Source organism: Lucilia cuprina, chromosome 2 (assembly GCF_022045245.1).
Source record: "Lucilia cuprina isolate Lc7/37 chromosome 2, ASM2204524v1, whole genome shotgun sequence".
Taxonomy (NCBI): domain Eukaryota; kingdom Metazoa; phylum Arthropoda; class Insecta; order Diptera; family Calliphoridae; genus Lucilia; species Lucilia cuprina.
Genome location: NC_060950.1, coordinates 53,026,178 through 53,051,531, shown reverse-complemented (window position 1 = coordinate 53,051,531; position 25,354 = coordinate 53,026,178). Strand labels below are relative to the sequence as shown.

Genomic DNA, 25,354 nt, shown 5'->3' with positions numbered 1-25,354 from the left:
GGCTTAAGTGCGATGAATCTCATGGGCGATGCTGATGGAGACAGCTCTGCATGAGCTGGCTGCCTCCTAGGGGTCACCCTTGTCAGATGGGTCATGAGGCGAGTACGAAACTAAGAACTACCCCTCCCACCTAACAGATGTCTGTTTCCCACATTGGGCGGTCGGTTAGAAACGATCTGTTGACTTGCTTCTCCTGTCACTGAGACAGGGCAATCAGCAGATAGTCCGTTCTGGATTCATGGATCCACGCACTTAAGTGTGCAAGTCCTGAAATCCATCAAGCGTCTGTTCCAGATTGGACGGCTTGATGATCTGTCTGCTCCCAGTGGGACGGCAGTTTAAATTCCAAAAAGTAATTAAATAAAATAATTTGAAAAACCCAACGAAATTAAGCGGAATTCTCAATATGCAAAATACTTTATTGACATGCAAATTCTGATGCAAAATAATAAAATGCAACAACAATAACAATATTTTTTTTCTTGGTTTTCCCATTCTATTTTTAATTGGAAAACATAAATTTCCTTTTTTTGTTTTTTCGAATTTTATTTATGAACCAAAAATAAAATTCTCTTAAAAAATTTAGGCAAAAAACTTAGTTGATTCACTGTATATCTTGATTTGTAAGTCTCGGACAGTTTGTATGATAAACTTGGCACATTTTAAATTAAACCATTATGTACTTTTCTCTTATTTTCTTAATAATAAAGCTTTTTTTAAAAGAGTTTGTAAAAGAGATTTCTAAAATCACTTTTAAGTTTTCTGTTACTCAAGTTTTTCAAATTACAAAAAAAAGCAAATAATCAAACTGAAGTTGTGTTTTTGAGAAAGATGAAAGAAAGAAAATACAATAACTGGTTGTGAAAAAATTACACTCTCTTCAATTAGTTAATATTTGTGAAAAAGATTAATATTTATTTATAAAAGTTGCATAGTGTGAAAACCTAGAAAACTTTTAAAGAAAAAAAAAATACGAAAAAAAATAGATGTGTTTACAAAAGAAAAAGTTTTCTTGTTTTGTTTTTGTAGAGTTATGTTTCTTTTACGTTTTTGTTGTGTTCTTTTTTTTATACAATTAATGTTTTAACACTTTTCATGTTTTAAGTAGTAAATTATACAAAAAATAATAATCATAATAATAAAGATAATAATATAATAATTAAAATATAAAATAATAATTTTTAATTAATATTTTATGTATTTGAATCCTTACAAATCATCATAGTATACGTAAGTAATTTAATTACTTTCTATTGAGAACATTACAGAAAATATATATATATATATTATGTATGTATTTGTTGTTGTTTTTCTTTTTTTTTTCAAAATTATATTTGTTTTTTAAACTAAACTAATTAAAATAAAAAGTTGTTTAAAATAAACTTATTTAAAAAAGGGATTTTATAATTAGAGTAAATTAAAAAAATAATTAAACAAAAAAAAATAATAAATTAAAAAATATAAAAACCGAGAGGAAAAAACTCAAAAAAACTAAATAATTTGTTAATAAAAATATAAAAAAGTAATAAGGTTATTTTTTAACATAAACATAAAAAAATTATGATTAAAATTATTAATTAATTACTAAAACCTAATTAAACATAACTATACTTCTTAATAAACCGCTGTAAAATTACAAAAAAAAAAAATCAAAATAAAAAAAGGAAAAACTAAAAATAAATCTCCTTTAAAAAAAATTAAACAATAAACAAATTTATTTTAAATTTATTTAATTGTTTAAAAGACATGAGAAAACAGCGGCTTTTGGAAGTTATTTTTTTTAAATATATAATTTTTAAATGTGTATGGATTTTTTTGTTTTTCTTTTGCAAAACTATACATATTTATTTATATATAATTTTATACTTCTTTTTCAACTAATTTTAGCTACAAAAATTTTATGTTAAAATTATTTTTTATTATAACTATATAATTTAAAAACTGACTGTCTCTAAAATGTGGTAATTTACACTTAAGTTTTATTTTAAATTTCTTAAGGATTTACGAAAGAACAAATCAGCAGAGTTCAATTCAAGAAGACAACAATATATAAACTTATAGTATTTGTTTTAATTTCATTACTTTTTTTCAATATTTCATGTATGAGTGTTTGTTTAACTATTTATTTATTTATTTGTAAAGCCTTTAAAGTTTATTAAACGGTTGCACAATTTTAGTTATTATTTTTCTAAGTAAAGTGTGTTTGTGTGTGTGTTTTCATTGCAAAAACTTTGGCAATTTTTATTTCTATTAGTTGTTAATGTTAGAAACAATCTCATAATATGTTCGATTGAACCTTAAAAAAATTTCTATAACGAAATTATTTGTTTTTTTTTTTAATAAAATTTCTATCTTATTTTAAATCGCATTAAGTTTTATTTTAAAATTAATAAAATTATAAAATAAAAAGCTATTTAAACTGGGGAGAGAGGTTGGATTTTTGTTCTATATTACTTCTACAAGTCCCTAATTTTAATTTTTTTTTTTTTTTTTTTTTTTTGAAAAAACTACTTTTCGAACTTTAATTTTAAAAATACTTTTCTTTTTTAGCAGTTGTCGGTAGTGGGCAATTGTTAAATAATATTGGTTTCAATTTCTTTGTGAAAAGAGAGACAAAAAAGCTTTATAATACAATCTCACCATTAAATTTAATTTGGTAACTTCTCTGACATATAAAACCGAAATTTACATTGATGTTTTTTCAACCCTGCAAATGTGAAGAGCTCTGGTAGGTCAATGCTCATTTCCGCATACACCGTACCGAAAAGAAGCATGTTTTTTTGTCACAAATTTATAACATTTCGTTTTCTGTATCGATTATATTGAATACGGAAACATGACTTTAGTATTTAGTGTTCTAGTCTGGTAGAGCGGAGGTGGTTGTTTTAATTCCCACCTAAAGGCACTGGTTAAGGAACACACTATAGGCCCGTTAGTGATCTAATTGTATTTCTTCAGATTTGATATATCTATTACATCTCCTTTCAAACAAACTAAGGGCGAGTTTTTCCGATAAATATAATCTTCATTGTTTGGTTAAAACTGGTTTAATATATGTTTCGTGTTTTTTCAGTTATCAGTAAAGTTACTTATTATCTTAGTTTAACTGAATGTAATTGGCCAATTAAACTCAAGTTATAAGTAAGAAAACATAATTAACAAAAACAATAAAATAATGAATTCGGAAGAAGGAAAGCTTAATATTTTAAGTAAATTGCAATTTTCTGATTTGTTTTGTTTTATTTATTGTTTTAAATGTTTATTTAACATTTTTCCAAAATTTTCCATTTTACAAAAGTGTTATTTGCCAAAAACAGCTGTTCATTGTTTATGTTTTTGAGTGAAAAGTTGGCAATACTAACAAAGTCAACTGATCTTAAATCCATAACTGAAAAACACATTGGTTAAATTCCGCTTAAATTTGTTACTAGTTTAATCTAACAGCAAGTTAAGCCTAGTTTAGCTGAGTAGTAAGAGACCCGCCTTTAGTATTTTGGGAAGTACTCTTTATACGCATCTGCGGAGTAGTCTCAATTTTGTTTATTAGGCAGAGCGACAAAGTTTGATAAAAGTCAAAAACTTTTCATAATAGTACAGCTTATTCTGAAGAATTTAGCTGTACTGAAACTGAGCAGAGAATCAGGTATTCAAGATATCCTAAGTCTTAAAGTAATAACTCAATATAACTTAGATTAAAACATTATTTAAGGGCTCTGGTAGGTTAAGGTTCATTTCCGCATACAGCGTACCGAAAAAAGTAAGTTTTTTTATCGCAAATTTCTTAAATATCGTTTTCTCTGCCGATTACATTGAATATAAAAACATGACTTTAGTAGTAAGTGTTCTAGTCTGGTAGAGTGGAGGTAGTTGTTTCAATTCCCACCTGAGACACTGGTTAAGAAACACACTATAGGCCTGTTGGTGACCTAATTGTATTTCTTCAGAGTTGAAGTATATTACATCTCCTTTTAAACAAACTAACTAAGTAAGGGCCTTGTGCAAAAACGATAAATAAAGGATACTGTGCGATGTTACAACGTCTCGAGTTAGTAGAAAAAGTTCAGGTCAGATTCGAATTCGGCTTAAATTTATTGACCTGTGTTTAATAAAAATGAAACAAAATCTTGTTTAAACTATTTCAAATCTATCTTTTCTTTATGTCTCTTAAAGGAAATACGTTTAAAAGAGATTTGTTTTTAGTTCTTAACTAAATAGTTGTGTAACTAGTGCAAAGAGAACCACTTTATACACAATGAAAGCAACTTTGGAATTAATGATAACTTAGACAGAGTGCGTTCTTTAAAATAAGGTTTTAATTTTTAAGTTTTTTTTTACGAAACCACTTGTAGTTGCAGAACAAGTATAATGAGTAGCACTTAATGTTTTTGTTTGGCAACTTGGGAACTGAGCATATGTCATAATGACTTCGAAAACCTATTCTAGGGAAGATTGTTGTGTACCTTAGGCACATCCAAGGAGTTTTCTAGGATCCAGTATTTTGGCTCGGAACAAATATTATTTTCTCAACAAGATTATTGAAAAATTCCACAAACTGTTTTGAGAATGTTGTTTTTGTAAGAACTAAGAACTAAAACTAGTTCTTGACCGATAACTTCTTAGAGCTAGTGATATGTTGCATGTGACTTTTAGAAACCATTCTCTGGAAAATTGTCATTGTGATTCAAAAGCACTTTGAGGTTAGAAGAAATATTGCTATCGACACAACATTATTGAAATGGTAGAACAAATGTTCTATAAAAAAGTTCTTTATTGTTGTTGTAGCAGCTCGACTGTGGCCGATAGTTCATTCCTGGGGAAAAAAACTTTCGGTTTGGCCGAGTATGACTCGGGTCGTTCCGGAGCGAAGATCCTATTGTCGTGAGAATAATCAGTTCCGATGATGAAAATTGTTGAACAATAGTCTAAGAACATGTCATAGTTCTTGAACGAGAAACCAATAGATCCAAATTTAGTAATAAGTTTTCTTATTAAAAACAAGTTTTTAAAAGAAAATGTACTTTTTCGATTTGGTTTTACTTTTGCAACACATCATCAAACGTATTCGTTAATGAGGACATATTATGAATCAACAATTTGGTCTTCTAAACTAACACAACATGTGTGGCTTTGGTCCTTCCTAAAACTAAAAAGAACTGTTCTAAATCGCTTTAAAATCACTTTAGATGTGTATACTGGAAGATAAGCTGGCGGAAAGATCTGCTTATGCTATATCGATATCCTTTAACAAAAGTACCATTATAATAACTAGAAACGAGTTATCGGTATTAAAAAATCCTTTTGTTATTCCTTTTTTAAAGCCATGTTGTAATAATGAACCTCTAAACGAAGAAGTTTTTATTTCAAAATAGATTACAAATCGATAAATTTCGAATGAAAAGTCAGATAAGATCTCTCAAATCAAATTAAATTTTTAATAAAGAAATCAACTGATACAAAGAAATTCAATATAAAAAAAAATCTGTCGCTCTAATGAAACTTTAAAATCTTAAAAAAATTGAAAAGAGCAAAGAATAGAAACCCAAAAAAAAAAAATTAAACTCGTTATGGTTTTTTTTATTATAATTTTATTCGAATTAGACATATTTTCGAATTTCTAACTAAATACTCGATTTTATACAATTCTCAAAATTTCGAAATACAAATGTATAAAAAGAAACAAACAAAAAAGTATAAACTGCTGATGATTTTTTTCTTATACATTAAAGAGATGAGTGAGTACTAATCTTAGATTGGAGATCATGTTTTGTTTTGTTTTTTTTTTTAATTTGTAATTTTTTTAGAAAAAAAAATATATATATATATAAATTTGAAAAATTAGACACAGTGAATTCGAAAGCCACATTTATGTAGCAACAAAGACAAAATAAATGGATGGAATTATAAGATAATTCAATTTTTTAAAATTTAATTTAATTAAATATTTAAATAATTTTCTTCGATTTTTTTGTTTTCATCTTGAAAGAATGATGATTGGTTACAAAGTGTGAAATACGATTATTATATGTATGTTTTTTTTTCTTCTGAATAGTACAAGTAGTAGTAGTAATAACAAAACAACAATGGATAATAGATAGTCCTAATTATTTCTCTAACCTTGTAAAATAAAAGGAATATTAATAATATTTAAAAGATTGTAAGGGAATTTAAAAAAATAGAAAACATTTACACACATACACAAAACTAATAAATATTGCCACCACACATTTGTCAATTGAAACAATTGAAAATCAAACCTAAACATCATACAATGTAATTATTAATGATCACATTTATCGGTAGTAGAAGTTGTCGGTACCTCTGTGGTGTTCGCATTTAAGAGTTCACCATCATTTGCCTTAGTTGCGTTTTTCAACGTTTCGCCATCGTCGTTATCGCTATTAGTAGAAGATTCAATAACTTCTCGTATTGTGGTGTGTTGTTGATCTTGTTTAACGGAGGCCACATGTCGTTCTAAATCAATTGCGAATGGATTGCAATTACAACTACTGCTACTACTATTTGTAGTACAACATTCACTGGTACAGAAACCACTGCTACTACTATTGCTGCATACAGAGGCCGCCGTAGTAGTGGCTGTTACTTTGCCCATCTCTAGTTCTTCTGACAGTGTGACCGAACCAATATCGTCTTGTAGCCTAAGTTCGTCTATTTTCTTGTGGCCAATATCACAACAGTCTGAATCAATGCCATCCGATTCATTATTACTGCCAGCTGATGGTGGTTTCGTTATTTCAGAGGATAAAGGCGGTTCGGTGCATTCTTTCACTATGACCAAATTTAAAGAATATTTCGCCTGTGGCTTTGTTATTATAGACCCGGTAGTTGTCGAAACGTTAGTTTTTTTGGGCTTTTGCTCCACATTTTCTAACGCCTTTTCAGATGCTTCTGGTACTTGTGGAAAAACAAATGCTGTATTTGTGTGTTCGTTAGCGTCACCTGTGTGTATTAAAGCGCTAGACGGTGTGTAATAAATACTGTCGGGTGACTCTTTTAAATCATTATCCTCTTCTTCGGCATTTGTTTCGAATGAATCCTGTCTGGCCAAATTCGTCGTTGTTTTGACATTGAAACCTATTGCATGTATTTTAGCCGGCTTAGCTGCCACAATCACTACATTATTACTGTTCCGTCGATTATTGTTGGCATGAGAACTGCTGCAACTGGGCAATGTTTCTCTACGCTCGCGTAAATATGAATTTGAAACTCCTACACTTCTTGTGAAACTACTACCCAGACTACTGCCATGGCTTATGGCAACACCACCAGCTCTGCCAGCACTAATACTACTTGCCATGTCTGCCATAGAGCGTGGACTTTTACAGGGCGAGTTACTAAAGCTTAATTGATTGTCACAGATGGAAGAGTAATAATCTTCACAGAGGTCACCAGTGGCTATGCTTGCATTCGATGTGGACACAGAATTGACACTGGTCGCTTGATCTAATTGTTCGCAAGAAGAACCCGCATTTACAACTGGCGGGGGTGGGGTGACGGAAGGCGGAGTGGTCGTGGACAATTTGTGGGTACGACTAGCCATACTGCACATACTATTACGCCTCATGGAGGTGGTCTGTTGAACAAAGTTTTCACAGAAATCCACTGGATCAGTACGGAAATAGTTTTGAAACCATTGAAATTTTTGTGACAACTTTAGTTTGTTCTTTTTCAATTTGATTTTTAGTTTCAGCTTCGAAGAGATCGCCACTCCGCCCCCACTACCCGCAGCAAGGGCAGTTGAGGAGGCTAAAGAATCGTCTGAGCAATCGGCTAAAGTATTGCCGTTTGAATTGGAACCCTTAACGAGTTTATAAGAGGATTTACGTTTGAAAATAGGTTTGTGTGGAGATTGTTGCTGTTGTTGCGAATTTTTGGGGGGCATTAAGAGATGCATTAACTTGGGACGATTGTTGGGATGAACCTCAGCCTCACACGCAATACTACTTGTAATATTGTTGTCTCCGACCTTGAACTCTACAGAATTAGTGTTAGTATCTGTTGATGTATTGGGGACTGGTTTTACCACTTGGTTCGAGTTTAATTTCTTAAATTTAATTTTTCTGTCGTCGTCATTATTTTTATATGTATTATTATCATCATCATCATCATCACCACCAACAACTCTATTTGTACAACTACTATTGCTAGTTTTACTTTTATTGTTAGAAGGACATTTGGAAGCAGAGGATACAGAAGTGGAGGAGGATGTGGATGAGGAAGAGGTATTGGAAGAGTTGGTAATACCGCTATTAAGATTTTTACAATTTCTTAGGGTATTAGGAAAACAGTTTGGGTTGGTAGTGGTTGAAGGAGAAGGAGAAGCAGGTTGATTGGAAGGAGAGGTAGTGGTAGAGGAAGGGAGAAGAGGAGAAGTAGGAAGTGTTGGAGTTGGATTTGTATTTGTTATAGAGGAAGTAGAAAGTAGTAAAGTAATGTGTTCAAGTTGTTTAGCTTGGGACTCACCGGATTCCCAGTCCTCTTCATTATCTCCAATGGCTGATGACGATGATTGGCTACTGACACTACTAGTCTTGCTACTATTATTACTGTGGTTGTGATTGTAGCTGTTGCTAGCCATGTTATGGGTGCTATTGTTGCCACTGCTGCTGTTGCTACTGGATTTGTTGGCATTTACATTGGTGGACGGTTGAAGTGCAATTGAAGCATCCATATTGTTGGGATGATGAGCATGTACATCTCCTCCACCTCCACCACCAGCAACTTGTCTTTGCAAATGCCTTTGATTTGTCGTTGGGGCCAGTGTCATCATATTCTTCTGCTGTTGTTGAATCTGATTCTGTTTCTGTTGTGGCATATTGTTTTTATGCTGCTGTTGCTGTAGATGATGATGCTGTTGTTGTTGTTGGTGCTGTTCCATATAACTCGGTGGTAGCGTCATATGCTGTGCAGGAATTGACGCTGAAAACACTTCACTATTATTGACAACATCTGTAGCTGCCATATAGTGATTGCTATGATGATTACCAAACGTTGGCACAACACCAATCTTTCGTTGTGCTGTACTTCTAATTGATTCATAGCCATTACTGGTATCCGTTCCACCACCAACCCCTAAACTACTACTGACCGATGTCGATGAGGATGATTTTTGATCACATAAATAGTTCATTTCACTGCCACTGCTATTATTCTGTGGCAACGAATAGTTGTTTGATTGTTGCTGATTCTGTGTTGACATACGCACTGCTCCAGCATTTTGCATTGTAGTCCGATGATTTGTAGTTAAACGATTACTACTAGATACTTTCATATGATCACGATCAACATTAGTGTCATCAACATAAAACACAAGTTCCACCTGAAAATGAACAAGAAAAATATAATTTTGTATTAAGAAATATTAAAAAAATCGAAAAAGGCGACTTGTTTAATACAGAATTCATTCTCGGAAAATAAGTTTTAAAAACTTACCTTAAAATCTTCAGGATAACATTTGTCCTTGTGTACATCATCGATTTCCCATTTTTGTAAAGTATAGACAAGTTTAACATCATCGCCTTCACCCTCAATAGCTGCAAACATCAAATAAATAATATTATTGAAACCATTAAAAATCATTCAAACTTTAGTTACAACATACCAGAAGAATCAGTTACAAAAAATGTATTAAACCAAAAATGAAATATTTTCTTATTATTTTTCGTTAATTCGACTTTAATATCACCCGCTACGGGTAGGGGTGGATTCTTCATATCCAGCACATTATGTTTGCGAAAATCAATTGGAAAATTTTGCAATTGCTGAAGTAAGAAAAAACAATAATTATTAAATGAAGAAAAAACAAATGAAGGAAAATATTTTCATACCTGCACTTTATCTTGTAATACAGAAATTGAGCAATGTACGCTACCCTGACTATGTAACGTATTGGCTTTCGAAAAACGTATTTCGCAAAACTTTAAAAAAAGAGATAAGAAGGTTAAAAATAAGTTAATATTGTTTGAAGTAAATAGCATGTATTGAGGATAAACTCACCTGTAGGGTACGACGCTCGTACGGTAAACCCAATCTCATTAATTTGGAAAAATACTGAACATAACGACGTTGCGATGGAATCGTTACACCCTTGCGATCCTTGGTACGTTTTTCATCGTAACATGCTAAAGCATCTTCAGCTGTACGCTGTTGACCACTATAAAGCAAATAACAACAGATCATGGTTCCTGCAACAGAGATTTTATATGATTATGTTTTAGATTTAATTACTTGCTTTTGACTTGCCATATTTACTTACCAGTCCGACCTTTACCGGCTTTACAATGTACCGCAGCCACATTGAGAGCGTCTGCTTTTAGCCAATTGTCTACATCATCACAAAATTTCAGTATCAATTCTATCGTAGGTGGGTTATGATCCTCAAATGGGTAAACAGAAACTCGCTTTAAAAAGAAAAGAAATTTTTCATATTATTCGATATTTTAATTTAAATTGTTTTACAATTTGTATTGTAAAACACTTTTTTTAATTATTTAATAATATAACTAAGGGCAGATCTACAAAATTACAAGATTTCCAGTCAATAACAAAAGTTTAAAGAAAACTTTTGAAAAATTTTACTTTTTTGTACTAAATGTAATGAACACTTACCCCATGAAACTTTGTAATATCATAGCTGCGCTCAAGACATAGATTATATATTTTATAATGATCATGATGATTATCTTCTAGAAATTTGTAAACATCCCCTAAAGGATTTCGGTACATACTCTCATAATTGTCCGCTGGATAACCCATGGCAATAATATTATCACAAACATCTAACATAAAAATAAATAATTAAATAACTATTGTTACTTAAACATTTATAGTTAATTTAACTTACAGGCTAAATCCAAATTAAAACCTTTCTCCTTGTAGCGTATACGCTGTTTGCTGACCACATTTCTCAATACGTTCGTCATAACGGAAAGAGTATTGGCCATCTTCTGTTTAAACCTGTAAATATCGATGCCGGTATTAGAACCGGCCTCGTTTTCTAAGCGTTCTTTAACGCTGCTAATGCTATATAAGCTGCTTGCTTTTCTTAGGCCCGTTTTTTGGCTGTTACTTGTTTTTGTTTTTCTCAATCTATTTAAATGTTTAAAATTGCATGTGAGTTTTTTTAAATGTTCTGTTTGCGTTGTGTTTAGATTATCGATATCTTGATATCTATCCTTTGTTTTATTATTGTTATTTGTGTAATTAAGTGGCTGATAACGTTTCCAATTTGATGCATTTAAATAAAATTTACCTCCTTGTTGAAACATACATAAAAATTGCCAAAAATCCAACAATTTAATTTTTAAAAAAAATCAATTGTATGGATATTGTTTGTTGATTGCCAAAGTGATAATCATTGTGGAACCGTTGTGAATTTGTTCACTATTAAATGTTTAATGTTTTTATTTTAATTTTTTCTTCTTATTTTTGTATGTTCTCTTTGTAGAAATTGTAAAGTTTGAGTGATTTGTATACAAATAAAAAAAGACTATATAATTTGGTCCGCCTCTATTGATGTGTTGTGGGATGGTGGTTAATTTAATTTGTTGTTGTAATTCTTTTATAAAATTTGTATTCCTTTTTCCTTGTCGTCGTCTTCGTTAAATTATATTTCACGGCACGGTTTTCGATTTTTTTCTTTATTTCAAATTTATTTTAAAGGGGAGATTGTATGTCTAGCTGATTTGACGCTCAATATCAAATTGATAATAAATCAATCGTTGGCAAATCCATTCTGTAAAACAAAAAATAATTTAAAATTTATTATAAAATTATTTAGAACAAATTGTTTGCAATTTCGTTAAATTTATGTTAAAAAATTATAAATATGTAAGAAATATTTGAATTTTTGTTAAAATTCGTTAAATTTTTTCCAAATAGAAAAGATTGAAATTATTATTGTAGGTTTCTAAAGAAAAATAAAGTTGAAATTGTAAATGTTTATAAATTGGGATGAATTCCCTAAGAATATTATAACTATAAATACAAATTTTCTGTTTTATTAGTTTGGAACCATATAAGATAAATAGCTCTTATAATATCCGGAAATTCTACCGAATATACCCGCTACCAGTTCATAAATTAACTGGTAGTTATTAAGAATGAAACATACATACATAAACAACGTCCTGTAATTAGTTACTGCGACAATTATCGTTATATCGGTTTCCTAAAGAATGAAAGATTTTAAAAACATAATACACAATACTATATACATATTGTTAAAACGACAGTATCAATTCTAACATAGGTGTTTAAAATAACCATGAGCTTCTATTCGGGAGACCCATTTCATTTGCAGTAGTTTTTAAGTTTAAAAAAGATGCATGTGCCAAATTTCTTTAAAATATCCTAAATAATGAGACTTAAACTGAAGGTCCACACAACGCGTTCTACGCTTTCTCGCATTCTACGCGTCTGTCAAAAAAGTAGAATCAATGTATTTGTATGTTGAAAGTTACAAGTACAAAAGCGTAGAATTCCTTGACGTATAGAATGCTTGAAGTAGATCTACTTTCTACTTTTATAGGCGCCACAGGCGGCGCAGGAACATGTCAGCTAGTTTTGACATTTAATATTCTTTTTTAATGCATATTTTTTAATTTTCTCAAATTAATGGGTTTAATGATGAAAAAATATACAAGAAAAACGCGAAGTTTTTTAAAAATAAAACAAAAAATGACGCTTAAAAAGCGTCGCTTGTAACTTGAAGCGTAGAATGTGAAGTAGGTATGAAAAGCATGTAATGTGTGGACCTCCGGCTTTATACCAATGTTCACATGTTCCCCTCTCAGACGGACGCACGTAGCGGACAGACGAACAACACAATACCGTAATCACCGTTTGTGTAGAGTTTAAAAAGGGCACATAAAGTGAAACAAAACTTATTGATGTAACCCTTCACAAACGTTGCTTTACAATATAAAGATCTATTCTCTTATTTTTTAGTTAAATCGACAATACAATCCTTGAAATCTGATAAAAAATAAACAAAGTTTATGTACCCGAAAGTAAAAACTTTTAACTCAAAAATATTTACACTTAGGGACTATTTAAACATTTCAGATTATGTATCTTTTATCGAGTTATCACCACTGTGCAGCAATATAATAAACTTATTGTCTGACAGTTGGACGAAATGACAAACAGACACAGACAATCTGATTCAATACCAGCTACAAACAATCCTCTACACTAGATACCAACTGAAAAAAGTTTTCCTGCTGTAGCCCTCAAACATCAAGTTGCTATGGATAGAAAAAAATCTTTTTTTTTTTGTATGTCGTTGTCTTCTTCTTATTTCACTGCTACTGCTGTTCTCTGCTTATATTTTTTTTTGTATTTTGTTTAACATACATTCGAGTTTGTGTGTGCAAGTGCACTATAAAAATTTTATACACAACAAAACCAACTACCAGCCAGCCAGCCAACCAAACGACCAACCAACTTAGCTAGTAAACGCCTGGCAACTCTACTATACTAGGCTTTTTTCGTTCTCTACTTTAGCTCTTGCAGTAGCGGCAGAACTTTCAAATACTTCCCTATAATTTACCTTTAATCTATCTCGAGTTTAAAAATTTTGCTAAAATTAATGTGCCTAAGATTCAAATCGTCTTTAAAATCCTATTTGAAATTTTCATGTTTGTCGTGTGTAATTTTTTTCAAGTATCAAGAACTTTTGCGCCGATTAACAAAACTAACTATACATACATACAAACACTTTAACCAACTTAATGGGTTAATTGTACTTCTGCTGCTAAGCACACATACTCACACTCACTCACTCACAAGAAGAACAAGAACTAAAGAATGAACAAAAAAAAACCTTTAAGAAATCTTTTACTCTATTCCACCGACCAAAATGGCAACAACGAAAAAAAAATTACCTGTTTCACTTTTTTAATCCTTTTTATTCAGGATTTCTTTTCCAATTTGTTTTTGAATAACTCAACTCTCTACAATATGAGTAGAAATAAAAAATATATAAGAAAATTGTAGAAACAAAAATCACTGTAAGACTATTTAAAACAGACAAACGGACGGACAAACTTTTTTCTCGTCTTTTTTGGTACGTACATACGTGATTCGTATGAAACCGGACAACTTCGGGCTTGCTTAACACACAATGGAACATGCGTTCCTTTTTTTTTCTTCTTTGCTTTATATTCACTACTAGTACATTTTTCTTTTTTCAACTAAAACTCCATAAAATTGGCATTTTTTATGAAATTATCTGATTATTTTTCACAATTTCACTTAAATATTACATACTTTTTCATATTTTGTAAAAAAATTTCACGCTTTTTTCTTCTTTTATTCTCTTTTTTCTAAAAAATAGTCAACTCAAATGAAAAAATGAAATATATTTCTTTTCTTTCAACAAAAATGTCAATAGTGATGACACCATTTACGAATTTGCGTTTAAAGCAAATGAGGTGATATTTATCGATGGCTACAGCAGCAGTGGCTATCGTTTTGTAGTTTTATCCTGACACTTGCTTTTAGTTTTTGTTCGCAAAATGTATCCTGACACTTGCATTATTTTTTTATTCACGAGAGGTATCCTGACACTTGCTTTTCAGCAATATTCCCCAGAACAAAAAAAAAAGAAAAAAAGTATGCTGGAGAAAACGGAATGGGCAACACAAGAAACACATAAAATTCGATAATTATCGCTTAACGATTGGAAAAATAATTGCACTTTTGTTTTTGCTTATTACCACGTTTATTTAATGTTTACACAATTGTATTTTTATAATGTTTGAATATTAAATATTTTGCTAATTTTTTTTGGGATATTTTCAATTTTAAATTCACATTTTTTAATATTTTATAAAAAATTCCTCCATTTTTCTTGCTGTCTGTTCCCGTCTTTTCACCAGAGCTCTGCGCCGACAAATATAAACGAATGCGTCGACTGACACTAAGTATGTCGGCGGCGGCTTAAAATCGACTGTAAGCCGGCTAAGTTTTCAACTACGTTTATTTTTTCAATTTTTATCGATTTTAAATAAAAATCGAATCCGAGTTGTCAGAAAGTAGGATTTTGGAAGCAATAATATTGTTTATAACAATAAAACAGAACAAGCTCAAAAGTTATGTGAGAAATTATGCAGGGATGGTTAAAAAATTCTTAAAAATTAAAAACAAATCCTTTCCCAAGTTTTACTAGGATCGGCCTATATATGACTTTATCCTCCATATAAAAAATCTTGTAGAAAATCAGTTTCTAAAAAAATTTGCATTAAGAAAATGTTCAATAACGTAAAAAGAAATATATTTTATTTATTCAGTAATAAAAAAGCCAATTTGGGCAAAATAATATTACATTGTCCTGTCTGTTCTGTAAACCGAATACCAGTAAATTTCTCGTATAAAAACCGTATGCAAATCTAGGGGAAAGTAAAGCGAATGTAATTTTATTGTAGTAAATTAAATAATTATTTTTCTGCGTTTTTAATACAATTGTTACTAAATATAAATGCTATAGTCATTTTAAACTCTTTTTCATTTAAAAACTGTTTTGCAGGGTTTTACCAGAAATTGTAAAAGAGAACAAAACTGAGAAATAATATTTAGTTTTCTCTTTGCCAGAACTTGTCGGTTTTAGCCAGAAAATTTTTTTCTGGCAAATAGAAAAAAATTGTATGAATAGTGCATTGTAAACATAAAATGTTTGAAATTTTTTTATTTCTGTTCCCGTACTTTTTACAAGTACGAAGACTGATAATTAAGTGTCGTTAGCCAGAAAAGTTCTGAAACAAAGCTAATATATGTATATTTTTCTGAATTCTACGTTCAAATAAACTTCGATTTGAAGTACACCAAGTTACAATAAGTGTTAAGATTTCCTTAAAAAAAGGTCCAGTTAGGGATAATGAAAACTAGAACAACATCAATTAAAAGTATTCCAAAAGAGTCGCTTTGAAAACATTATTAGAGTGTATGAAAACTTGCAACTCTATTCATATTTTAGCAGTAATTTCATTATGATTAAAATAATTAAGAAGTAAGAGTTATATTCGACAAAGCAAATTTCGGAAGTGGTCATATACACGATTATATGGACTTTGATCATTAGATCTTAACTTAAATGCGGGATTGAAAAGTTTTTGGAATTTCACCTTTTTTATACATAAAACTAAGTGAGTTCGAAAAATCTATCTATCTATCTATCTATCTATCTATCTATCTATCTATCTATCTATCTATCTACCTATCTATCTATCTATCTATCTATCTATCTATCTATCTATCTATCTATCTATCTATCTATCTATCTATCTATCTATCTATCTATCTATCTATCTATCTATCTATCTATCTATCTATCTATCTATCTATCTATCTATCTATCTATCTATAAGATGAATATTACATTTCTTACATTACTTCAAATTATGAAATATATGAATATACTACTATTTATTTACAACTTTGTTTAGTGTAGTGTTGCCAGATTATAGATATCGTACTCTTTATTTTGAATGCAACATTATGTATTGAGTGCATTTTGGAGGATTGTATTTTTTAACATGGAACGTTAACATTACTTTTATTGTTGAACTAAAAACAACGAAAACTTATTTTTTATTAATAACTACATTAAAATAAATTGTTAAGAGAATAAATAAACATTAGAGATTTCTTTTCAATTTTTTGGTTATTTTTTTGTAATAAATTTGGCAACTCTGTTATTTGTATTGTCCATTGTTGTTGCTTTTACTAAAAGTGTTTTCATTTTTTTGCTGCACGTGGGGGTCTATCAATTTCTATAAGAATTTGTTGCATTCAATTAGAACTCCGTGCGAAATTAAATACCAACTTAACAGCAGCAACAATGGGAAAAACGAGAAAAAGTAAAACAAGATATGCTGCTAAGACGAATCCTTTGGCTGGACTAGAAAGCAGTGAAGTCGATGATTTTCTAAATGCCTGCGAAGAAATGGAAAATTCAGGCGTTGGTCCTATCGAAGCAATCAGAGACCAACTGATGAATGCCAACATTGAGGAGAAACTAAATGGTCTGCAGTCCCTGGCAGTGCTAACAGCCAGCAAAGATAAAGTTCAGTCGATATGCCAAAGTGATCTGGTGAGAATTGCTGCTCCATTATTATGTGAAAAAGATGCCTCTGTACGTAATGCTGCCGCCGGAGCTTTAAGAAATCTTTCAGTTAATGGCATAGAAGTTTGTGACTTTCTAGTAGATCAAGACATTCTGACACCTTTGCTTGCCTTATTGCAAGAATATGCCTTGGACAGCGAATGGAAACCAACATTTGATGCTACCATGTGTGATCAAATGGATTTGCGTTCCGATGTCTTTTTACAGGCCATTAATCTCTTGTGGAATTTATGTGAGAGTACCTCGGTGGCTGTAGAGACATTTAATCAGACACAATTAATGGAAGCTTTCATTAGATGTTTGGATTACAATGTTTACGGTTTGGATATATCGATTTCAGTGGCTCAATGTCTGTTAGTGGTGTCCGAGAATAATCCTAAATCCTGGTTAGTGCTCAATCAACATGTACCAAATTTTCTTTGTCTCTTATCGGTAACTGGAGACTATGGTCATGCCTATTTGCGTACTTTGTCTGCGGGTATATTGAGTAATGCTCCTGCTTTGGCAGCCTCATATGCCGGAACTATTTTACAATCATTAACAGAAGTATTGGATACAAATCATCAAACAGCTTTGAGTGGCATAAGTAATTTACCCAACAAAGAGAATAAGGATCAAGCGCCAGAATTGGAAATTAAAATGGATACTCAAGATGGTGAGTTTAGGTTTTAGAAAATCATATAGAACTATATGTAATAGATGAACTGTTTATAGATGAAACTGAAGAAGCTGCTGCCAATCGTAGAAGACGTCAAGAATTACCAACAGCTGATGATATTGCTGTACGTGATGTTGGCTACTTATTGGATGCACAACGTATTGCTGCTGAAGTTATAACAAATCTATGTTCCTCAGAGGAAGAAGGTAAATATGAAGTTTTGATATTTATATACAGGTACATGGAATGATTTAAGATAAAGTTTTATATTAAATTTTTTGATTCAACTGAGATTTCTTTTCCTTGTCTCATTAACTCAGACATTAGACGTTATAATAAAGACGTCTAGGATGTTTTGTGTTCTGGATACCTTTTTCTTACCACGAATTATAACTTAATTTGCTTAAAAATGCTTTTTCAGAATGGGATGATGTCGAAGATGAGGAAATTTCTGAAAGTGAAAGTGTTGTTGATTATGAAACAAACCAAAGTAATGGCAGCACCACAAATCTAAATGAAGGTGATAAACTGCCACTGGAAATAGTGGAAGCTATTAAATCATTAGGTCTCGTTGACAAGGTAAACGTATAAACCCAAAATTTCGAATTTTATAAGTAATATTTTTTCTTACTTTATTTTTTTTTCAGTTATGGCAACGTGCTCAACCACTTGAAAATAGTTTAATGCAACTATTGCGTGAATCCAATATTGGCTTAATGATGAAGTAAGTTTGATATAAATCTTTAAATGTTTTAAATAATTCTTAAAATTTAAACAAATTACTTACAGAGCTAAAAATTTACGCATATCTTCATTACTGTGTTTGCAAAATTTGTGCAATTGTTTAAATTCCGAAGATTTAGGTGGTCACAATGCCATCTACAGTGTTTGGGTAGATTTAGGTCAACAAGTATTTAAGGGTCCCAAAGATACTTCAATACTGGAACCCTCAACCTCATTAATGCGTGCCGCTCTAGAACATTTGAAAACCAAAAAAGAACTATTTAATCAAATGACTCAAAATGATTTAGAGGTATTTTCCATGAACTAACAAACATAAAATTTAATATTTTTTATATAATAACAAATGTTTTTTCTTCAAGCTTATGCTGGATGGTGTTAGGAATTGTTCTATGCCCGAAATTCGTGCAAATTGGTTGCGCATGTTGGGCTCTTTAGGCTGTTTGTTGCCAGAACCTTTAGTTAAAGTTATTGTCTCATTTATTGTGGAAACTTGTGCTCAGGTATATAGATCTTTTTTTAATTTTGAGCTAAAATACAATATTTTTTAATACGTTATCTGTTTCGTTTTAGGAAGAGGATGTTTGGACCATTTCCGAAGCTTTAGATGCCTTAATGGATATGTTTTCTGACAATGATTGGCATCAAATTCTTGTCGATCTAAATTTGCCTGTCGTTATTAAAAATTTGGAAAAATACTTTAAAACAAAAGTGCGATCTCAGCGCAAAGAGTTAAAGGAACGTTATCCAGCCGTACAGACTGTACTCACAAATCTATCACGCTTTTCCAAATATATAGAAAAGGAAGCCAATAAATTTGCAACGGCTACAAGAAGTGCTTGATGAAATTATTATATTGTATGTTTTTAGTTAAGAAATGAAATATGTAACTATTCATCTATAAGTTGAACTTTTTTTCTATTAGAATATTTTATATTTTGCAATGTGGACTATGAACGATTTTTATAAACGAAAAACAAAAATAAAACATGTTTTTATAAATAAAGAGCATTTATTTAAAATATATTTTGAAAACAAAACTAAGCAAATATAGACTGTATGGCGGCTATGACGTTCGACTATTATGAAAATAAGCAATTTTATGTAGGATAGACATAAAAAATGGTTTGGATAGGAAACCAGAGTAGATGGGTCGAAGTGTAATAATACGCCGACCGTTTTCTTTCTCTTTTCAGGTACCTCAAAGGGATCATAACATGGACCCAAGTGTGCACCTAATGCGAACTGCAAGGGACAGCCTGCAAACCTAACCTATGTAGTTGTGCCTATACTCCTGTGTGGTCTCATGACGTTCACCCTATTTGTGGTTATACCCAACGTTTCATTATTCTAAAAGGCCTTATGGAATTCTCACCCATATTTTTTATTCAGCTTTTGTTAAGCCGAATGGATTTGCGTTTGTCATTTTAACTACATTCGGCCTTTCGTTGCCGACAACTATCGAGTGGCCTAGTACCCATATGATGTAAACCGCATCTCTGGGAGAGTATTCAGTTAAAGTTTTCTAACAACCCAATACGGTCTTGGATTTAATTTTATAGCCTATCATCGCTCTAATTCTCTTCTGCATTTTGATAACTATGTTAGGCACTGTGGGCGCCCTATTAATTCTAATCCAATTTGCACATTACGTTATAGCTCGAAAATTCTGCCTGAAATCTTGTAGTTCTCTTTAATATAGAACCCAAGACCCACCTTTTCCCCAAATTTAGAGATATCCGTGTAACAAAGGTTTCTTAATAGATCATTTAGTTTTTTTAATGGCACCACTTATACCGATGCAACATGTACGCTGAACACCCTACAGCTGTTTCACATTAAACTTTTTGTCCAAAGAAGTCCACCAGATTATTGAAGCATAGGTTTCAATTGGCCCAATTACATTTTTATAAAGCCAATGTGTCATAGTAGGATTAGGACCCTATTTCATGCCTAAAGTTCTCCTACTTATTATCAATGTAGAGTCTCCATTTTAATTTCCGCTCAAGGATTACACCTACAGTGAATCAACTAAGTCTTTTGCCTACCTTTTTTTAAAAGAATTTAGTTTTTTATTCATACATAAAATTCGAAAAAACAGGTAAAAAGTAAATTTATGTTTTCCAATTAAAAATAGAGATTGTGTAAAATGGTAAAACCAAGAAAAAAATATTAAAATACAAATTTTGGTGCATTTGTTGTTGCATTTTATTATTTTCCATCATAATTTGCACTTCAATAAAGTATTTTGCATATTGAGAATTCCGGTTAAATTCGTTGGGGTTTTCAAATTATTTTTAATTACTTTTTGGAATTTATTCCTTTATTGTTGAAAGGACGAGAGTTAAGTATTTTTCAATTGTAATTTGCAAAAATCATATCCTCTTTGTGTGAAAATGTGATGTTATTTGCCTTAAACATGTTTAAAGGATAATAATGAGACAACTTCGATATAAAAAATTAGTTTTGATTTCTAAAAAAATATAAAACAATGAAATATAATTATGAGATGTTTAATCAATAACATTAAAAATTATAAAATATAATAATTTATGAAATGATCCAAAGAATTATTAGAAAAAACGCACTGAGTGTTGCTTCAAAATCTTGAACAGCCTTGTACCCAAGGAAAATCATTGGACTCTTGATTTAGCTTCTCCAAAATCCATATACGAACTAGGAGGAACACTATGTTTAAATTTAGACCTCTAAACAGACCATGGAACCAATGTAAAATAAAGTGTCGTGTAGTACAGGAAAAACACCCAATTTAGATATTTCAAAATATAGGTGGTTATCATACCCCAAAGGTCAACAAAAGCAATATTTTTCTGCTAATACATACACTTATAAATATTTAGAACCCAAATCAAGAATAACTATGCAGATCCTAATATGCCTTATTCATAAAATGAAGCATGTAATAGTTCTATAGTGGTATATGGTGATGTCCCCATACTTAGAGTGGCTAGGATGGTACTTAGTGTTAGATTTATTGAATAAGAATCAATATTCTAAAATTCTAAATTTAAACAGTACAATATATATAATATATATATATATATATATAATAATATATATATATATATATATATATATATATATTATATATATATAATATATATATATATATATATATATTATATATATATATTGTACTGTTTGTCAGTCACCGGTATCCTCTTGTCCAAAAAGCAGGGTTCAGTATACGAATAAATGTCTTTCCTAAGAAAAGACAGATTGGGGCCTATTGGTTGAGCCCAGCTCAATGCCGTATTCAGAGTTTCCTCAGCTCGTCTTAAGGTGACAAAATGCCTCACTAAGGGGTAGCGCAAAATACCATCTCGTAGCATATTCATCTGACCCTTAGCATGTAGTTCAGCGTTCATATTGTTCTAATTACGAAAATTTTTTGGCAATTCACACGTACACAACCCGATCATAAATAAAACTCATAGCGTAATTCGTATGTTTTGGGTCATTCGTCGCGAATGTACCCTTTGTAATCGAGAATTAAGACAGTCGTTACTTTAGTGTCCTCTTTGTAAGCGGGAGCGGAGACAGTCGTCTCTTTACTATCATCAAGTAACCTAAAGATTATACTCTTAAAAGTAGTTTTTTTGTTGTACTTCCGAAAGTAGTTATTTTACCCATCTTTTGGAGAAATGATTATTACTTTCTACTTATACGCCACATTCTAGAGAGTAGACACTTGAAATGTTTAAATTTTAGTTCCATTAATATCTTACCACCTGGCTGACTCCAATTCGTATGTTTTTGGTCTTTCGTCACAAATAAACTCTTTGTAAACGAGAATAAAGACAGTCGTCACTTTAGTGTCCCCTTTGTAAGCGAGAGCGGAGGCAATCGTTTCTTTACCGTCTCTTTGTAGGGTGTAGAGTGACGATTGACTTCCTCGTAGGACAAGCCCATGTTAAAATGGTTGGTCACCTGGGTAGTCAGGTGGCTAGGGGCCACCACAAGTGGTAGGTTAAGTGGTCAGTTCGGGACTGTCCCGTCGAACTGCTGGGTAGCTGAGATGTCACACGTAACATACATACATAAATCCACAACAAATATAAGCTGTATTACACAGAAAGTAATATAACTAACTGTATTACCTACCTATTTACAAACAAATGTGACGGTATAACCACATTCAAACAGTTATAAACTGTATTACCCTAATATTACTGCATTATCTCTTCGTTGTTGTTTTTTGCTATTTTTTTTCCCGGTTTAAGATTACTTCGTGCCCCTTCGCATAAGCGATGGATGGAAGATTTACTTGGCTGATCCCAGGGATATAAAGCCACCAATAATTTGAAAAAACAGTTCTCATAGTTTCCTGTCTATCCGACCGAGGAATTCAACTAAAGTAATATAATCCTCTATACCTCTTTCGCCAAAAAATTGGGTGATGCTATTGTATCGTTCAAGCAGAGGAAAGTCCGCCCTCTGGATGTTGTAGAGAGTACAGTTGAATAAGATATGCGAATCGTCATCTGTTTCGTTGCAGATATGACATAGATCATCGTCAATGACATGCATTTTCCGCAGAGAATGTGGACTAAAGGAGTGACCCGAAATTATCCTGTTCAATTGTTTGATTTGTATCGGGTTGAGTTTCAGGGATTTATCCGAGAACCAAGGTTTGGTGTTCATGCCAGGGAAGATTCTGTAGTATTATCGGCCTTTCAACCGACTCAAATCAGTATACTTCCTCTCCCATTCTTTCCAAATTCTACTTTCAATTTCTCTAATTGCTTCTTCCCGAGTCCATTTCACCTGTAGAATTTGTCCCTCACTAACTGCCTTCTTCGCCGCTTCATCTACAAATTCATTGCCGGGTATTCCCAGATGAGAAGGGATGTAGTGTATCTCAATGTTCGTCAGGGATTTTGCATCTATAATCGCCTTTCTAATCCTTTCACAGATTTGATTTTTCTTGAGGCTGTTAAAGGCCAATATGCCGCTTTTGCGTAAAAATCACCAATTTGTCTATCCTCTGAGTATTCACAAATTCCACAGCCTTCTCAATCATGAGGAGTTCCATCGACATGGAGGATAAATTCCGAGTTAACCTAAATAGTCTTGTAGTCCCCGATCTTGGGTGATAGAAAGCGCCACCAGAATGGTCACCCTTGACAGAGCCATCAGTGAATATGATATCCATTCCCTTACTCTTCAGATTGTGGAATTTCTCCTTAAAAATCTGTCCGACCATTTCAGTATTCATCTCCCGTTTGCCAGCGTTATGGAAATCCCCCACTAATTTCAGTTTTGAAGATTCCATTTGCATTCCCCGTAGGGGTTCCAAGTTGGAAAGAACATTTTTGTACTTACAATACGTTTTATGGTAACTGGTGTCGAATGTCTTCTCCAGGGAGAACAATTCTGCTGTTACAAGTTCCAATTGGATGACCTTCACCAATTCCTTTACAGTTGCCAATTGCAGTCTATATTTGGTAGGCAGTTCACCGGCCAGATGGTATATAACATGAACGGGGGTTGATCTGATCAGTCCAAGGGCTCTTCTCAAATGAGCATTGTTTGTGCTCTGGAGTTTGGCCAATGCTGTCTTACTTATGTTGGCAAATGATGAGGCAGCGTATTCAATTTTAGAGCGTATGAAAGCCTTGAAGAATATAAGGGCCCTTTTGGGATCTATTCCATAAGTGCAACCACTTATAGCGTTCAGGAAGAAACTCGTTCTGTTAACCTTCTCCACTATCTTATCAACATGGGGCATTATCGACTTGTTGGAAGATATTACTCTTCCTAAGTAGCAAATCTGCCTGACCTCTTGTATTTGTGTGCCCTCTACGATGATATTCACCTGTGCGCCGCGTTTTCCAAAAGTGGTCACGTCTCAAGGTTGATTTTCAAGTTCAGCGCGCGGCATTGCGTTACAAAGTCAGCAATCTTCGTCTGCAACCTTAATTTGGCGTCATCCCACGTGTTATCAAAAACCAGTAGGAAAAAGTCATCGGCAAACTGGAAAATGTAGCAATTTTCATCCTCAAGTTTGTGTAAATCTGCCGTGTAGAGGTTGAATAGTAGGGGGCTGAGACCACTACCCTGAGCCAAACTTTCAGCAATTTTCCTTTCCGCATGACCAAGAATTAGAGTTCTATCATTCAGATATGATACTATCCAGGCAATCAGCTTTTCATTGAAACTCATATTTCGGAGCTTTCTCTCGAGTTTATTAGTGTTCACAAAATCATAAGCCTTACTAATATCCAAGCATGCTGCCACCAGTTTATGTTTTTCACCTCTGTGATATTGTACGACATTAATCAGTTCATTAATGCACATCGTAGTACTGAAATTTTTACGGAAAGCATAGGAGCGATCTGGTATCAATCTTTCCCGGTCAATGTGTTTCTCCATCTCGATCTTAATTAGTCCTTCTACACATTTCAAAAAAACCGGAAGTAGACAAATTGGTCTAAAATTAGATATGTCCATGGTTTCCTTTTTCTTTGGTACTGGTTGCACTCTGATTTTCCTCCAAGAAGGAGGGATATTACCAGAGTTCCAAATCCTGTTCAAAACATCGAAAAGTTTACGTTTGTTCTCTGACGATAAACCAATAATCATACGGTATGTGATGCCATCTAAGCCACTGGCTGAATCCGGATTCCTGCCGTAGAGAAATGCAAGGAAATCCTCGTATTTAAAATTATCAGTATTCATGATCAAATTTTCAGCATCTATTGTATTCTGTGAGGTTGTGGGAAAATCTGCAACAGGATTTGATCTGTTGTCTACCGCAATGAAATTTAAAATCTTTCGTCATCCTCTTC

At 32.2% G+C, this 25,354-nt stretch overlaps 2 protein-coding genes across 8 annotated transcripts; one reads left to right on the top strand and one right to left on the bottom strand.

The window, feature by feature from the left end:
* Positions 1 to 5,553: 5,553 nt before the first annotated feature.
* Positions 5,554 to 14,860, bottom strand: LOC111680908 (serine-rich adhesin for platelets). 7 transcript variants are annotated; one of them, XM_046956357.1, is made up of 9 exons: positions 14,836 to 14,860; positions 10,862 to 11,752; positions 10,627 to 10,796; positions 10,274 to 10,418; positions 10,015 to 10,202; positions 9,846 to 9,935; positions 9,620 to 9,779; positions 9,451 to 9,551; positions 5,554 to 9,337 (listed from the first exon to the last, which is right to left on the bottom strand). In XM_046956357.1, the coding sequence occupies exons 2-9, from the start codon at positions 11,283 to 11,285 to the stop codon at positions 6,278 to 6,280; spliced, it is 4,338 nt and encodes a 1,445-aa protein (XP_046812313.1). In that variant the 5' UTR covers positions 11,286 to 11,752; positions 14,836 to 14,860; the 3' UTR covers positions 5,554 to 6,277. The 7 variants fall into 7 exon arrangements, with proteins under 7 accessions (XP_046812313.1, XP_023298384.2, XP_046812315.1 ...); XM_023442616.2 differs by lacking the exon at positions 14,836 to 14,860 and adding an exon at positions 14,739 to 14,799; XM_046956359.1 differs by lacking the exon at positions 14,836 to 14,860 and adding an exon at positions 14,742 to 14,786.
* A 1,865-nt stretch (positions 14,861 to 16,725) lies between these two features.
* On the top strand, positions 16,726 to 19,566 carry LOC111680907 (HEAT repeat-containing protein 3). Its single transcript, XM_023442615.2, has 7 exons — positions 16,726 to 17,798; positions 17,858 to 18,007; positions 18,223 to 18,380; positions 18,449 to 18,525; positions 18,591 to 18,834; positions 18,905 to 19,045; positions 19,116 to 19,566. Exons 1-7 carry the CDS (start codon positions 16,859 to 16,861, stop codon positions 19,383 to 19,385), a joined length of 1,980 nt encoding a protein of 659 aa, XP_023298383.2. The 5' UTR covers positions 16,726 to 16,858; the 3' UTR covers positions 19,386 to 19,566.
* Positions 19,567 to 25,354: the final 5,788 nt, after the last annotated feature.

Coding starts and splice junctions, on each gene's coding strand:
- LOC111680908 (XM_046956357.1), bottom strand. CDS start 11,285: ATGTTTCAACAAGGAGGTAAATTTTATTTAAATGCATCAAATTGGAAA. Junction 10,203..10,273: donor AGCCGGTAAAGGTCGGACTG/GTAAGTAAATAT, acceptor TCTCTGTTGCAG/GAACCATGATCTGTTGTTAT. Junction 9,936..10,014: donor ACGAGCGTCGTACCCTACAG/GTGAGTTTATCC, acceptor CTTTTTTTAAAG/TTTTGCGAAATACGTTTTTC.
- LOC111680907 (XM_023442615.2), top strand. CDS start 16,859: ATGGGAAAAACGAGAAAAAGTAAAACAAGATATGCTGCTAAGACGAAT. Junction 18,008..18,222: donor ATGTTCCTCAGAGGAAGAAG/GTAAATATGAAG, acceptor ATGCTTTTTCAG/AATGGGATGATGTCGAAGAT. Junction 19,046..19,115: donor TTGTGGAAACTTGTGCTCAG/GTATATAGATCT, acceptor GTTTCGTTTTAG/GAAGAGGATGTTTGGACCAT.